This window comes from Podarcis melisellensis (genome assembly GCF_964234715.1).
Source record: "Podarcis melisellensis genome assembly, chromosome: 14".
Taxonomy (NCBI): Eukaryota; Metazoa; Chordata; class Lepidosauria; order Squamata; family Lacertidae; genus Podarcis; species Podarcis melisellensis.
In genome coordinates this window covers 46,657,327-46,673,957 of record NC_138546.1, presented here as the reverse complement: position 1 = coordinate 46,673,957, position 16,631 = coordinate 46,657,327, and the positions used below count along the sequence as shown (strand labels likewise).

The following is a 16,631-nucleotide window of genomic DNA, read 5'->3' as shown; positions in this document are numbered from 1 at the left end:
CATTTTAAATAAAAGGACACATTCTACTCATTTAAAACATGCTGATTCCCGAACCGTCTGCAGGCTGGATTTAGAAGGCGATTGGGCCAAATCCAGCCCCTGGGCCTTAGTTTGCCTACCCATGGCTGAAGTGATCCAGTGTGCTCCTTTCAGGTGGCTAGTTTGATTATCATGTTCAGTCGGGTTCTGCAGATAATTTCCTTTACAGTCATACCTCGGGTTGAAGTAGCTTCGGGTTGAGCGTTTTTTCGGGTTGCGCTCCGTGGTGACCTGGAAGTAACGGAACGCATTACTTCTGGGTTTCGCTGCTCACGCATGCGCAGACGCTCACAATGACGTCACATGCATGTGCAGAAGCGGCGAATCGCGACCCTTGCACTCACAGACGTGGGTTGCGTTCGCTTCAGGATGCGAATGGGGCTCCGGAGTAGATCCCGTTCGCATCCAGAGGTACCACTGTACCAGCTTCCTGTTGGAAGTATCCTGCTGCATGATATTGCTATAGACGCACACCTCCAGACATTTATTTATTTTATTTTTTACAAAAGGTGGGTGGGTGAAACAAGACTCAATGTCTTGCCTGCCCCCCCCTGCTGCAAGGCAGCTTCTTCAGCTATTACATGTTGATGAGGTTTTGTGACGGAAAAGCCACCCACCCACATAACACAGGCCTAAAATGTGTTTTTCCCTGATTGTGGAGACTGGCCAGGAGTCCAGGGGCTCCTCCCCTCCCCCCTCCATCCCGAGGTGGCCTCCTTTTCTCTGTAATTCCATTTAAATGATTGTTGTCTAGGAGGTGAGTTTTAGGGGCCATCGTCTCATCTTACAAAGCAGAGCCAGTGAACTGTGCTCAATCCTTTGGGCAGCAACAAAAGGGAGGAAGGGCTCCTGGCAGCGAGAGCGAGTGCAAGGGGTCCAGATTAGAGGGTGGCAATAAGAAGATGCCAGAAGCCTGCTGGAAAGTCAGATTTTTTAAGGCAAACCCAAATTGCCTTTCTCAGGCAAGCCATCATTTAGATTTGGACTCAGAACTATGGCAAGAGCTTCCAGATGCCCAGGAAAAGTTTGTCTGCCTGTCTCTGCTTGCCATTAGCTCAGCAGCACTCATGTTCCTTTGGTGCAGGAGCCCCTGGAGGTGGAGCAATGGCAATAATAATAATAATAATAATAATAATAATACTCACCCATCAATTGATGGTCCCAGGGCAGGTCACATTAAAATACAACATTAAAAATAGTTTATTAAAACACAATCACAAAAGTAAGGTGGGTCCTAAAAATATGCCTCTCAAGTGTCAAAAGCCAAGGTAAAGAGGTGTGTCTTCAACATTCTCCAGAAGCTGTACAATGAAGGTTCCAGGTGCACCTCTGTGGTGGGAGGGAGTTCCACAGCTTAGGGGCCACCACAGAAAAGGCCCTTTCCTGGGCTACCACACACACACACACACGCTTATGCCTACACCTACGCCTCTGAGAGTGGAAGGACTAAGAAGAGAGCACACTTTGGCAATCTCTGCACCCAAGAGGGTCTGTAGGGAAGGAGGCATTCTTTCAGATATTTCTAATCTGTCAGTTCAGACCTTATGTGAGCCAGCTAGTGCGCACACGGCTGGCAAAGCTGCTTCAGACCATGACTTCTGATTCTGCTTGGCTGGTTGGCTGGCTGAAAACCATAGTTAACCAATTCAGACATCAACCAAACCATAGTTACATTACCACTAGTGGTGGTTTGACATAATGCTTGGACAAAGACGCTATTCCTGGGGCTCTACCCCACTCCTCACCCCTCCCCAAATGCATGCCTTTATATATTTTAGCTTTTGAGCTGTGTTGCTGAGCCCCAACTTCCCATCCCTGATCTCACCACCACACCTGTTTTAAGAAAGCTGATTGCAACTTCAGAAGCACAGCTAAAATTAAAATAAAATAAAAAACTTCTACCTCAAGTGGAATTGCCATGCAGGGTCTTCATTCATCTGTTTTCATCCCTCTCCACACACACACACACACACACACACACACACACACACACACACAGGCCTTGCTGCCCCAGGGAGGCCTCTCTTCTCCCTCCCCCCCTCCTTTTTCCAGGGATGTGGACAGTAAGAGCAGTGATGTTTTTACTGCCAGCCCACTGGGGTGGGGGGCAGTGAGGTGATGTTTGTCCGGAGGCCCCTTCAAGGGAGCAGAGGCAAGTCACCAGAGAATTGGCGTCTTTAGATTTTGACAGATAAGCAGGAAAAGGCAGCAGCCAACATGGACTCTTCCATCTGGTTTCTAGCAACCTGGGGTTTTATGCAGTTACTTAGTTTGTGGAAGAGATAGCAGAGATTGGAGGCCCCCCCCCCACCAGTCACCTTTCAGCTGGAGTGTAAACCACTGTGGTTGCCTGAAGGGTTAGCATGCCTCTATATTTTTTATTTATTTAAGAGACCTCTTGTAACATTAGTTAGGTGTGACCTAACGGTTAGAGTGGACTGTAGCCTGGGAGACCAGCCATTCGACACCCTCTCAGCCCAGTGCCTCTCAAACCTGGGTCCCCAGCTGTTGCTGGACTACAACTCCCATCATCCCTGACCGCTGGTCCTGCTAGCTAAGGATGATGGGAGCTGTAGTCCCAACAGCAGCTGGGGACCCAGATTTGAGAAACGCTTTCTTAGCCTAAACCTACCTCACAGGGTTGTTGGGAGGATGAAATAGGGAGGGGGAGAACTATGCATGCCACCTTGAGCTCCTTGGAGGAAAAGGGTGGTATATAAATGGAAATAAATAAATGAAATAAATGAACCAACACTGAAACTCTGCATCAGTTACAATATTTACAAGCGCCTATTTGACTTAACTAGCCAGTCTTCTTTGATCCTTCACAGAAGTGATGCATTGATGAGCTGCTTCCCCCCCCCCCTGTATCAGTGATGAGAGGAAGTAATTTTGGAGAGGGCCCCTCTCCCTGCCTCCCCCTCCTCTTGCTCTGAACTGCCTCCTCAGCTCTTGCAGCAAACCTGGCTGCCTCCTCCTTTATTTATGCCTTGAACTCACAACGCCTTTGCTTATTCTCGTAATCGGTTTCTGGTGTATTTACATTTCTGTGCTTCAGACGTGCATTTCTAAGGATCGGGTTTCTCTCTCTCTGGGCCGGCTGTTCCCACCCTTCCCCCCTTCCCCAATTCCCCCGGACCTCTGTTGCTTGGAGCAGACTCTGGCGAGTCCCAGATCCCATGTCAAAGGCCACGACCCAGATGTCAGAGCAGCCCTTTCTGCTGGCCTCCTCTTGAATGATTATCTGGAGTTTATTGTGTTGGAGGGGATGGGATTGGGGGCAGCCCAGTCACCCCAGCCAGGCTCTGCAGCCGGACTGCAGCTCAACAATGGAACGGGGAGTTTCACAGAAGCACAAAAGATTAAATTAAAGTTGGACATTTGGCCAGAGAGGTGTGTGCCTTAGAACGCCCCCTGGGCAACCCATAATTCTTCCTGCTTCTTGTTAAGGAGCATTTTTAAAAAACCACAGCAAGCTAACCTGAAAAATTTCCTGGGCGAAACTTTCATCAAGTCAGTTTGGCTGAGATTTAAGAGTAAATTGCTGACTTGACGTCCCTGCTGCAACAAGGCCTCCAACGGATTTTCTGTTGGATCTCATATTTTCAGGTCAGAAACAATATAATGTCCAGTGGCACAGCTTAATACGTGATCACATTTTTTTTAAAAAAAAGAAAGACTGTTTCCCCTCCCAAGGCTTTAACAATAACAACAACAACATCAACACACATATCCAATTTATTATGAAATGTTATCTTTGTCTTCTTGCTCACCCCCACATCCCCTTTGCTTTCTCAAACCTTCATCTGTAATGAATGAGAGGCTTCAGGGAGGGGGGAGGGGTGGATTCTCTGCTCTGAAAGAATAGAAAAGCCACTCATGCTCCTGACCTCGGATTCCTTCTTAATTTTATCTAGCCCTGACCTGTTGGCTCAGTTCTGCCGTCTTTGGAGACTCACAAACATGTAGCAGCTGAAAGAAACAATGGCAGGGTTTTTTTGGGATTGCAGCATTGCACTTCTGTGACCTCCATGTAAACAGATGCTTTTCTGCAAAACTTTTGCCAGGACACCCCTCCCAAAAAAACAAAACAAAAAAAAAACTTCACAAAACTTGCTGTGACCATCCATAACAGGACCCTCTCTCCAGCCTCTGATTCAGGACCAGCAAGAGAGAATGGATCTCCCTTGTGTTTCCAATTCTGTCTCTGTCTGTCTGTCTGTCTGTCTCTGTTTGTTTGTTTGTCTTTTGCTTCATGTATAATTGTGGGAAATGAATTCTGCCCTCTTTTTGTACTTGGTGGCAACCAGGGAACCTTCTGTGAAACATGGTTTTAAAGGCATGGGGGTGATTCCTGTGTGCAAAAGATTGGCAAGGATTTGAACACTTTCATCCAGAAATTCTCCAATAGTTGCACTATTAAAACCAATTCTTTGGGAGGGCAAGAATCTCTGTCAGGAGGAGACCCAGTTACCGTAGTTAGGAAAGAGGCCATACCTTTTTTAAAAAATGAAAAGGAGCACATGGTCTCCCCCTTCTGTCAGTTATATGGTACTGAGCATATTTAGGGCAGCCACCTCATTTTGTTGATGTAGACTTTAATATAGATGTGGAGAACATCAGGCCTACAGGCCAACCTAGCAGTTCGAAAGCACGTCAAAGTGCAAGTGGATAAATAGGTACCACTCCGGCAGGAAGGTAAACTGCGTTTCCGTGCGCTGCTCTGGTTCGCCAGAAGCAGCTTAGTCATGCTGGCCACATGACCCGGAAGCTGTACGCCGGCTTCCTCGGCCAATAAAGCGAGATGAGTGCCGCAACCCCAGAGTCGGCCACGACTGGGCCTAATGGTCAGGGGTCCCTTTACCTTACCATCTACTTTAATAGCTTTGTGGCAAACAGAAGTCCAACCAGTGCAGCTTCTCCTGCTTTTACATGCAGAGGTCATAGAAAGCCACATCTCTTGCATAGCCTGGCACACACCTCTTCAGGGTTCTGCTGGGAAAGCATGGAGGCAGATCTGTGCTGACTGATGTAGCAGCAGCAAACTGAAGCGGTACCTCATAGCATCATGCCCATCTTCCTCTGAAAGACCAGGGGGCTGTGGCGGTGGGAGAGTCTGTCTCATTGCCTTTTATTTTGGGGAGGCTGAAACCTTCAGAACAGCTGGACTTAACACCAGGGCTGGATTAAAGATCCAGTGCCAAGTCTGGACAGACTCGCTTGCCCTTTCTGTTTCACTTAATCCCTTCTGTTCCAGTGGTTAGGTGGGTCCCCTGTAAGTGGAGACAGTCCTGCCTTGATTTCGTTGAACTCGTGAATTTGGGGAGCTTGAATTGCCTCTGCCACCATCATACAAGACGTTTGTGCTCATCAGTCAGAAGTGTGTCTGGAGACACGATGTTAACCTCCAGTTCACATCCCTTCCCCTTGCTGATTATTTGGGATTGTTCTGTGGTATCAAAATCTCTTCAGGAAAGGCTTTTCCATTTTGTGCCTTTTGCTGCATCTTTGAGGATTAGCGAAGGAAGGAAGGAGCTGGTGCTGGATTTCATTAGAATAGATCTTTTTGACATTTGCCTCTTGCCATTTCCCCCCCAGCTCTTTCCATGGCGGTTGGGGGTGCAGCCTGCAGTTTTGCCTAAACTGAGGGTGAGGAGCCTAAAGAGTGTCTTCCTCCTTCAGGGGAAAGTGCAGGAGCCCCCTCTGGTGTCTTGCTGCAGAACGACATCGCCTCCAGATGCTTGCAGATCAAAGGACCCTTTTGGAGGAGGGAAGCAGACAAAGGGGGGCGAAGTATAAAAGAACAGGAGGCGCACACTGCTGAAAGGGGGCGGGGAGTTCTTTGTCATATCCTCCTCTAAAAACACAACTTAGATATTGGCACACTGTCTTGCCTGTTGAAGAACTTCAACTGCAGATATGTTTCGCTAAAAGTTTTGTTACAGCTGAAATCACTGCAAGCACCAGAACTTCTTATTTATTTATTTATTTATTTATTTATTTATTTATTTATTTATTTATTGTATTTTTATCCCACCCTTCCTCCAAGGCACTCAGAACCCCATCCCATAGTTACCCTCCCCTGTAAGGTAGGTCAGGCTAGGAGTTGGTGACTGCCCTGAAGTCCCATAGAGAGCTTCATGGCAGACCAGGAATTTGAACCCGCATCTCCCCAGGGCTTAGGCTCATGACCCAACACAAGGATGGAGAGACAGTGGCAACCCAGCCAGGTGGACGGGGAATAATAATAATAATAATAATAATAATAATAATAATAATAATACATTGTCACATTGTTCTGGCTGGGGATGAAGGGAGTTGGAGTTCCCCACCGCTCCTCTAGCTACTCCACCAAGCTGTCCTTCACCTGATGGGTCACACCTGCTCATCCATAAGCTGCCAAGGGCCACAGCTCAGTGGCAGAACAGCTGTCTCACATGGAGAAGGCCCCACCATCAGAGGCGGTGGGCTAGCCGCCTGTAGGGGCGGGGCAAACATCCCAGGGGGTGGGGCAGCGATGTCATCACCCCCAGGGATGATACCCGGGATGGGCTGCACCTACCGCACCCCCCCTTCCTCCACCAGTGCCCACAACCTGTCTCCTGCTAGCCTAGGTAGGGCTAGGAAAGGCTTTCTTCCAGAAGCCCCAGAGAACTGTCACTGCCAGTAGGTGGGTGTAGACAACTCTGATTTGGGGGTCCAAAGGATGGATACTGCGTAAGGCAGCCTTCTATGCAACTCCTGGGGTGATAGTGAGGCCTCTCTTACTCTTTCTGCTGGTAGCACTTGTAGCAACGGGTACACAAACTTGCTGTCATTTGTTACGCAAATCGCACCTGTAAGTGTATAGGGCGCTTCATATGCAGACATCTTCCTATGCCACTGAGCCTGCCCTTAAATACAAAAGGGCAAGGAAGGAGTTGGGGCAACCATGATGGTCATGGTGTCAGCATGCAGGGAAGCTTCTTTGGCCATAGATGTGCCCCTCCCAATATGTCATCATGGAAGAGATTAAATGAAGGCACCTGCGCCCTGTTGAGTTCAGTGTCTTGAGCTGTCTGAATCCAGTGAGGAAGAATCTGAGTGGGTCTTCCTGGGTCTCAGTTGATTAATTAAATATTCTTATTTCTGCAGATCCCAGAAGGAAGTACCATGTCAGACTCCTGGCCTACAACAGTGTGGAAGAAGGTTACCAGGCAGATCAGACGGTCAGCACTCCTGGATGTGTCTGTAAGTGTTGAATTATTTTATGGAAATCACCAGCTGTGGTTCTCTTTTATGGATATAGTGATTGCTGTTCGTTTTCTGCAATCCCTCTAACTGCTTTTGGTATTAGGTCAATATTGTGAAGTCTATGCCTATGGGGAAAGGGCTTTTAAAAAATGTTTCGAGTCCATGGTATATGTTCCAATGGACTGAGAGCTTGTTGCCATAAGTTTTGGAGTGATCATTAAGACTCTTTAGTGGCTGGAGGTCTTAAGCCCTCACACTGACTGCTATGAGTCCTTGCACAAGATGGGATATTAGTCTAGTTTTCAAACTCTCCCTGTCATTCCTAGCCGCTTGCGACTCACGTTCCTTGTTGCCTCTTCTCCTCTTTTCCACAGCTGTCCGTGACCGAATGGTCCTGCCTCCACCACCACCTCACCACCTTTATGCCAAAGCAAACACCTCTTCTTCCATCTACCTGCACTGGGGACGACCTGCATTCACCTCTGCACAAATCATTAACTACACTCTCCGCTGCAACCCTGTAGGGCTACAGAATGCCTCTCTGGTCCTTTACCTCCAGACGTGCGTATCATCCGTTTTGATAATTATACTTGCCCCCATTCCCTTCAGATAGTTCGTGGTTCTTTTAACTGGCATTTTTATGGAGCAACTAGGATTGCAAAGCCAGTCAAGCCCCCAGATCTGCTCCAGGGCAAGTTCATTTTGGGGCCTGTTTGTATTCAGTTTGTCTCAACTTGGTTAAATTGAGCTGCTCTTCCTCCTCTTCGTCAGCCACAATCCTTGGGTGATACCATAAGATATAAATTCTGGGATTTGCTACCATAAGATGGCTTTAGACAAATTCATGTATAAGACAACCAGTCTCTCCATTTGTCAAAGGCAGTAAGTACATCTGATTGACAGTTGCTGGGACTCACAAGTGGGGATTGTGCTGCTGTTCCGGCTCTCGAGGTTCTGCTTTCAGGCTTCCTCCCTGGTTGGCCACTATGGGAACAGGATATTGGACTAGATAGGCTTTGGGCCTGATCCAGCAACCAGGCTCTCTTTTGTCAATGTGTGATTTGGAAAGTGGCCTCTTTTGCTGTAAAGGCTTCAAGCTCAGGAAAATATAACCTGGAGTTAGTTTCAGTTAATGGTTATGGAGACCCCAATCGTTAAGGGTATAAGCTTATTCTGACATGAATTTCTCCTTTTCAAAAAGGTTTTGAAAACAACACAATATAAAATTTTGTCTTACTTATTATGTGTATGGGTGGAGGTTTAATATGTATTTTTTGGGGGTAGTGGTCTTGATACAACAGGCTGTGGAATGTATCAATAAATTAAATTACAGTATATTTAATCGAAGCATTCCCCCCCCACAAGGGAACGCTAAAAAAACTTTGAAAAAATAATTATTTAGTAATGCCCTTATTCAGATATTAGGCTTTTTAAGGGCAATATGTTTTCTAGACTATTTTCAGTTCAATTTCCAAAGTCTTCCTGCCTCTGACTCCATTATTTACAAACGCCACATATGAGGTCACAGCGATGAGGCCATGATCTACCCACTTGGCAATGCCTAGTGAACTTAGAGACCTGCCTGTTCTGTTTTTTATCAGTTAGAGAATGCCAGCCTCTTCAAGGCCATGTGATATATGGCCAGTCATGGGACATTTCCTGGAGAGGCCACGTAGACCAGACCATTGTTCATGTTAGGGCAGTAATGAGAGTGAACTGGAAATGCAGATCCTGTTTGTAACTGTTCAGGTTCTGCAATCCAGGGCAGGTGTTGCTTTCTTGATGGGCCAGAAGATGGAGTCCTCCTTCTCAAGTGTTATATTTCAGCCATCCTGTAGAAACATTAGAATACCTCTTTAAGTTTCACATTTTCTGGGTTTTGCAGAAGGGAGCAGGGTCAGGTCACTTTGGTGGAAAACGGATCAGCCACTCCTGGTATTAAATTTTGCTTTCTTGTGTTTCTATGTTTACAGCTCAGAAACTCATATGATGGTTCAGGGACTGGAGCCAAGTACTAAGTATGAGTTTGCGGTTCGGCTACATGTGGATCAGCTCTCAAGCCCTTGGAGTCCTGTGGTCTACCACACGACGCTTCCAGAAGGTGAGGGTGACATTGTAAAGAAATGCTCATGTCATCATGCATTGGGTTACTACCCAGCAGCCCCAGTTCACTTTGACCAGCTGGGCAGTGGGCAAGATCCCCATGCAAAGGATGTCTTTGTGTACATTTTGCCAATGTTGATCACCTGCCATGGCATGTTTGGATGTGCGTGGATGCCAGGTGTTACAAACCCTTTGGGTATCTTGTTCCCAAGCAATGAATTTCAGGGTGGTGGCTCTGGACATCAAAGGGGGAAACAAAAATGACAATTTAAGCTGAGGGCACATTTGTGTCCATGGGAGAGGATTCTTCAGTTGGCATCTAGAAGTTTAGTTACATTGCAAGCAATTTTGGGGACCTTCCAGTATGTTTGGACAGGGGAGGTTTCAAGGCAAGCGCTTGCTGATTTGTTTGCCTCCCAGTAATTCTGTGTGGCTTTCCCCCCAGCACCAGCTGGTCCTCCGCTGGGAGTGAAGGCGACTCTGATAGAGGAAGACACAGCCTTGGTTTCCTGGAAGCCTCCCGGTGGGCTTGGCACTGTCATATCACGCTACACAATCCTCTATGCATCAAGGAAAGCTTGGATCGCTGGCGAGTGGCAAGTCCTGCACCGGGAAGGTGAGTGAGTGACTGTGGCAAGGTGGCTGTGGAGAGCTTGTTCCCAGATTTATTCGGGTAAATCTAAACTTGCTGTTTCTGCTAAATGCTGCCAGCCCTGTTAAGCAGGGCTCGCCTCCTGGGTGATAGACTGTCTGATAGAATCCAGAGTTTCACCTTGAACTTTGTTGCAAAAGTTGCTTCCTCCACTCAGATATCAGAAGGGAGAGAGAAATGGGAGCAAGCCAGCCTCCCTTGTGTGCTTCATAGGCAGCAATATTTAAACCTAGCACCCACAACTCTGCTGGAAACACAGAGGATGCTCCTGGAATGAGGGCTGGTTGCTCAGCTAGATTTTTCTTCTGCCTGCCTGGTTTGTGGTAGAGGAGGAGAAAGGAGGTGGGGCTGAGAAGGTTCTTCTTCTTGAAGAAGAACTATTAAGAGACTTTTGGACTATTAATTGGTTTAGAAATTCTTTTAAAGAAAGAGATTAAACATTTATGAGATTAAACATTTAGAGGACTACAGGTTGACCATCCTTTTTCTAGATTCAGATTATAAACGACCGGGTCCAACTCAACAGCATGTTCGTGTAGAAAGTGAGGAATTCTTATACTGATAAGCAGGTTGAGGCCATCATCTCTATTCTGGTCTACCCTACTACTTAGCTTTTCTGAATCAGCTCTCCAGCTGATGCTGGACTCAAAACTCCCACTGGTCCCAGCCAGTGCAGCCAGGGTTCCTGGGGATATACTCCAGCAGCAGCTGAAGGGCACCAGGGTCCAGATAAAGTCAGATGGGCCTGTCCGGCTCTCAGGGAACATGATATGGTCAGCTATATCCCAATTCAATCTTCCTGCCTTGTTTCGTCTCCTTCCCCCATAGGAACTATTACAATGGCTTTGCTGGAGAACCTGATGGCAGGAAACATCTACCTCATTAAAATAGCTGCATCCAATGAAGTGGGGGAAGGGCCTTTCTCCAACGTGGTGGAACTTGCTGTCCTACCAAAGGAAGCATCGGAATCAAACCAAAGACCCAAACGCTTGGATTCGGCAGATGCTGACACAGGTGAGTGCCAAGAATTTGTGACAATCACCTAGTCAGGTCTTAGAACACCAGGTCTTTATGTTATTATGATTCACATTTACAGTCTCTTCACACATTCTTTACTATTGTTTGTTGCTGTTATAAGACATTTTAAAGATTACATTCTGTCATGAAGTTTTCTCAGAATGGTTTACAGTAGCTCTCAAAGCAGTGTAAATATGAATCCTAAAATACAATTTAAAACCACAGCAATGAAAACAATACCTCAGCACTGGTCTCTTTTTGGTAAGCTAAACGTGGTTGCCAAAAGCCTGGGAAAACAGAAAATGTATTTGCCACAACAATGAGGGAAGGACTAGTCACAGGGTCTGTTCTTCTCCATCCCCACCTGCACATGTGGGGATATTTATTTATTTTACTTATACGTGATTCTTCTGCATGATGTGAAACAGGGTGCCTGTTTCAAGAGTCACTATAATGTTACACTGGGGGTGGGAGGGAAATGTGTGTAGATTGTTATGTGTTAAGATTGCCTCATATTGTGAATCTACAGTTGAGTGGCAAAAAAGGACAGACACACAGTCTACCCACCCTCTCCTCCACACACCTCAAATACTTTCCTAAGTAAAATCACACTTGAAGGGAGCCTTAGCTGGAAAGAGCAGCTATGAAGCTACCTTAAATCAAGGCTTCTGCAAACGTCAAACCTGCAGGGACAAAGAGTAGCTCCTGGGGAATTCCCCCACCCCACTGACTTCAGTAAGAAATCCTTGGAGACCCACAGTTTGTGCAACCAAACATGGCACCTTGGAGGCGCCTGGTTCCTCTATTTGTTTGTGGCCCTCAGAGTGGCTGACAAAAATCTGTGTTAAAACACTCCCTGCAGTCGGGCTTACAGTCTAAAATGACATTTTAAAAAATTCATTTGTTTATTATTTGATTTACGCCCCCAGTTTACCATAAGAATAAAACATATGATATATAAAAGCTAAAACACAGATTAAAACATCAGAACAGTATTGCATGATGACACACAAGGAAAAAGTAAGGAGGTGGGTTGCTCCTGCAGATGTTTGTAAAATGACAATTATTAGAAGGCAGTTGAGAGCAGTAATTTCTCAGTGATGGCTGTGGGGAGTGTGCATGCCTTTCTCAAGGTAAGTGAGGGGAGGAGCCCAGGGAGGGTCCCAAGGGCCAGATAGAGAGTGCTGCATGTGGCCCCTGGGCCTCATCTTGCCTGGGAACTGGGCACCTTTGTATGGAAAGCAGCCTGTTACAGCCTGGCCCAGTTAGTTTCCTCAGGATTCCCCGATGCCCGTAGCTGATGCTTCTTGTGTTTTCAATTGCAAGGGGTGCCCAGAAACTGTGCTGCAAAAAGGGCACGCAAATGATAGACCTGGGTGTTGTGTTCTTCCTTGCAGCTAATTCCGGCTATTACCAGCTGGACCAGAAGTCGATGACAGGCATCATTGCAGGTGTCTGCATTGCCCTGACGTGCATCTTGATCTGCATCCTCATCTTGATCTATCGCAGCAAAGCCAGGTAAGCTTGGAGGGGGCAGCTAGGTGCTTCCAAAGTGGTACCATTGAAGCACCCACAGAAGTGAGGGTCCGGTGAGGTTGGGGGGACTTTGGAGTGCTGAAGCACACTTCTCACTTGGAGCAATTCAGTATTGTGACAGCAATGGGCTCCCAGGCTCTGGCCCTGAGTGGAATCTGTGAGAGGGGAAGTCTGAAGCCCATGACCTTTGAGACAGTACACCTGTTTGCATGCTGTGGACATGTGTGCTCTTCTGCTTGGAGAAGCTTACCTGAGATGTGTCTGGATTTGCAGTGAAGAACTGTTTTGCTTACATATCCCAGGTCTTAAAACTCCTGGGATCTGGAGCCAGAATATACACAAGCTGAACAGTCAAGAATGGCAGCTTTTGCCAGGCTGGCCCATTTCAGGCTGTGGTTGAGGATGGAGTGAGGATCACCTGTTCAAAGGCTGAAAAACAAATACTGTAGTTTAGGGTGGAAGAAGGCAAGGGTAGAACCTTGTAGGGAGTGTTGTGGTTTTGTTTTGTATTGTATTTACTGGGGAGCTTTGTAAATATTCAAGCACATGAACACACCCAGACACCTGCAATCTAAAGTCCAGTTCCAGATGAATCCCAGAGAGTTTGGTTCCATTCATAAATCACTGCAGTCGGTTGATTTTAAGAGGGCTGGGAAATCTTTGGCTCTGCAGATGTTATTGGCCTCTGACTCCCATCATCCAGCAACATCTGGAGGGCCAAAGAATCCTCTCTCCTGATCTAACAGGATGTAGGCACGCAAGATCGAAAGGAATTTGCCTCAGCTTAGCCTGCTTGTTTTAAGTCTCACTTTTCTTCCTGCTCCACATTGAACAGGAAAACGTCAGCCCCCAAAAGCATCCATCAAGCATCCCACCAGCACTCTCACAGCAGCATCTCTTCCATGGGTGCCAATGAGGTGGGCAAGAGCATAGAAGACCTTGCTGAGAATGAGGAATCTCTACAGCCAATGATGGCGGGAAGCAGCTTCCTGGATGCCAAGGTACAACGGCCTGTCTTTTCTGGGCTCCTGCTGCCTTAACTTTCTTTGCTTTTGCTTGTTTATTCAGAAAATTTACACACACAGCCCAGCCTGCCAAGGGATTTGCACCACACAGGACAGCTTACAATAATTTGAAGCAAAACAGTCTCATAAAAGGAATGAAGCAGCACAAAAATGGAAGCAGGCTTGATGGATAAAAACATTTTAAAAATGAGGGTCACATGAAAATAGTCTGCCCAGGGAGACCAGTGGTGTCTGGAACAGGAAAGTTAACTAGTCACCGAAAAATTTTATTTATTGAAGTTTTATAGCACCCTTCATCCAAAGAGCATAGGGAAGTTTACAACATAAAAATACAAAATGAGAACACAAAAACCAATAACAAACCAATAACACCCCTCCCACAAACACATTTAAATGCCTTAGATCTTAAGTGGGGGAAGACAAATGGAAGTAAGGCATTCCCAGGTCCATCTGTAGCCACTATGGAGCCTCACTCCTCATCCCAACTAATTGTGTCTCAGTCGAGATACAGAAAAGGCTCTCTTTGGGTGTGGCCAGGCTGATATAGGAGGACAGGAGCCCTCAGTTACCCTAGAGCAGCGGTCAGCAAACTTTTTCAGCAGGGGGCCAGTCCACTGTCCCTCAGACCTTGTGGAAAAATAATAATGAACAAATTCCTATCCCCACAAATAACCCAGAGATGCATTTTAAATAAAAGGACACATTCCACTCATGTAAAAACACACTGATTTCTGGACCATCCGTGGGCCGGATTTAGAAGGCGATTGGGCCAGATCCGGCCCCCAGGCCTTAGTTTGCCTACCCATGCCCCAGAGCCAAGCTTTTTAGGGCTTCAAAGATAAAGAAGCTGGCACACCCAACTTAGATGCATTTAAGATAGGGTTTCTCAAATTTGGGTCCCCAGCTATTGTTGGACTGCAACTCCCATCATCCCTAGCTAGCAGGACCAATGATCATGCCATGGAGTGGGAGAAGTGTTTGTGGGATTCTCCCACCTCTCAGGTGTCAAAGTGTCTTGTCCAGCCTTTGCTGCTATGCACTATTGGTAGGGATGCCATTTGCAGGCAGCAAAAAGTCTTGCTCCAGATCTCTGAGTTCAGGGCACTTCAGCACATCCGATGAAAAAGAGAAACGGAAGCCCCACCCCCCGCATCACTTTCAAAAAATGATCCCTAAGATCATTTTCAAAAAATGATCCCTAAGCCAAAAGAGCATACAAACAGACTTTAAAGCTGGCCAAACGCGAGTGGTACCAAAAGCGTTGGCGAGCCTTGATTGCGGCCTCTAGATCCCGCAGACCACAGGAATTTTGGGCTCTGATAAACAAAAGAGGAAGGAAGTACCCACTGGCGATTATCCCTGCGCCCACATGGGAACAATTCTTGAGTAAATATTTCTCTTTGGCAGAGGAATCCAACTCACCCATAGAATTCCGAGCCAACCATCTACCTTTGTGGCCCTCTACCGACCCAGAACTGATAATGGACTTGATACTAGATCTGAAAACGGGCAAAGCCCCTGGGCCGGATCTAGTCCCCGCTGAGGCTATTGTCGCGCAACCGAGGGGGTGGGCTGAAATTCTGGCCAAAGCCTTTGATGCAATTAATTCTACGGGGCTTATCCCTAGGTCATGGAAGGAGGCCGTGATCATACCAGTCCATAAAAAGGGTCCCCCTGCTGACCCAGAGAACTATCGGAACATCAGCCTTTTGTCTATCATCGGGAAAATCTATGCAAAATTTTTGCTGTCTAAGCTGTCCCATTGGGCATACGACTCAAATTTGATTGGCCATGAGCAAGCGGGCTTTAGGAACAATTATTCGACCACTGACCACATGGTAATTATGTATCATCTTGCCAGAAAATATTCTGCCCCGAGTCGGGGGCGCCTATGTGTCGCTTTCATAGACTTAAAGGCCGCCTTCGACAGTATCCCAAGAAACTGTCTATGGAAGAAATTAGAGAGATGGGGCATAGATAGAAGGCTGTTATGGCTTATAACCCAATTACACCACGGGTCGTCGGCCAGAGTGAGACTCACACCGGCAGGAAACCTATCCAATGAGGTCCCAATAAATAGAGGAGTGCGCCAAGGCTGCATTTTGGCCCCACTCCTCTTCAACTTGTTTATTAGCGACATGAAGCTCTTTCTGAGTGAGTCTCAAGCCAACATTCATGCCCCCCGCCTAGCTGATTTTCGCTGCCCTCTGCTTCTATATGCTGACGATGCAGCAATCCTTTCCTACTCTAGAGTCGGTTTATGCAGAGCTCTAAAGATTTTTGCGGCTTATTGCAAACTCAACCATCTGACAATTAATCATGGAAAATCTAAAGTACTGGTCTTTAGCAGATCTCGGAAAACTTACAGCTGGAAGTTAGATGGAGTCCAATTAGAACAGGTTTTCAAATTTAAATACCTGGGAGTCTTTTTTCACTACAACCTAAGCTGGAAGCCACAGATACAGTATTTACTAAACAAAGGGAAAACAATACTTTACACTCTACTCCAATTTTTTGCGGTCGGCGGAGCCTCCCACATCCCATCTGCATTGAAGGTGTACCACGCAAAAGTGGTTTCCACCCTCTGTTATGCTGCCCCGCTCTGGGCCCCAGGGTCCAATTTAACATCGCTGGGGACATTGCAGAATCAGTTTCTCCGTCGCCTCCTGAAACTCCCCATGTGTGTGAGCAATGCAGCCATACATCTGGAGTTAAAGATTGCATCATTGGAGACTGTCATCTGGAAGCGAGTCTTTGGCTATTGGCTGTCCAGCTGGCATAGGCTTCCCGACCATTACCTCTTTCAGTGCCTCTGGCAGGATAACTTTGTTAATCCGTGGGTAGGAAAAATCCATGCCAAACTTCTGAGCATCGGAATTTCCCCAGCGGACTCCTTAAAGATGAACCTACGCTCAGCCAAAAGCCTCATCGAGCAAAGATTAGCAGACATTGACAATCAACACAACCTCTCCAGGGGTGGGGGTGTCTGCTCTCCCAGGTATCACGGAATAACCCCACCACTTGGC

General features: G+C 46.8%; 1 protein-coding gene across 2 annotated transcripts in view; it reads left to right on the top strand.

Moving 5' to 3' along the window:
• Nucleotides 1-16,631, top strand: part of PRTG (protogenin) — an 86,670-nt gene that overhangs the window by 61,737 nt on the left and 8,302 nt on the right. For both annotated transcript variants that reach the window (XM_081887613.1, XM_081887612.1), the window contains exons 12-18: nucleotides 7,174-7,269; nucleotides 7,647-7,833; nucleotides 9,246-9,373; nucleotides 9,821-9,991; nucleotides 10,856-11,041; nucleotides 12,442-12,562; nucleotides 13,416-13,581. In XM_081887613.1, coding sequence (XP_081743739.1) covers nucleotides 7,174-7,269; nucleotides 7,647-7,833; nucleotides 9,246-9,373; nucleotides 9,821-9,991; nucleotides 10,856-11,041; nucleotides 12,442-12,562; nucleotides 13,416-13,581 — 1,055 coding nt within the window. The remainder of the gene's footprint in view (nucleotides 1-7,173; nucleotides 7,270-7,646; nucleotides 7,834-9,245; nucleotides 9,374-9,820; nucleotides 9,992-10,855; nucleotides 11,042-12,441; nucleotides 12,563-13,415; nucleotides 13,582-16,631) is intronic.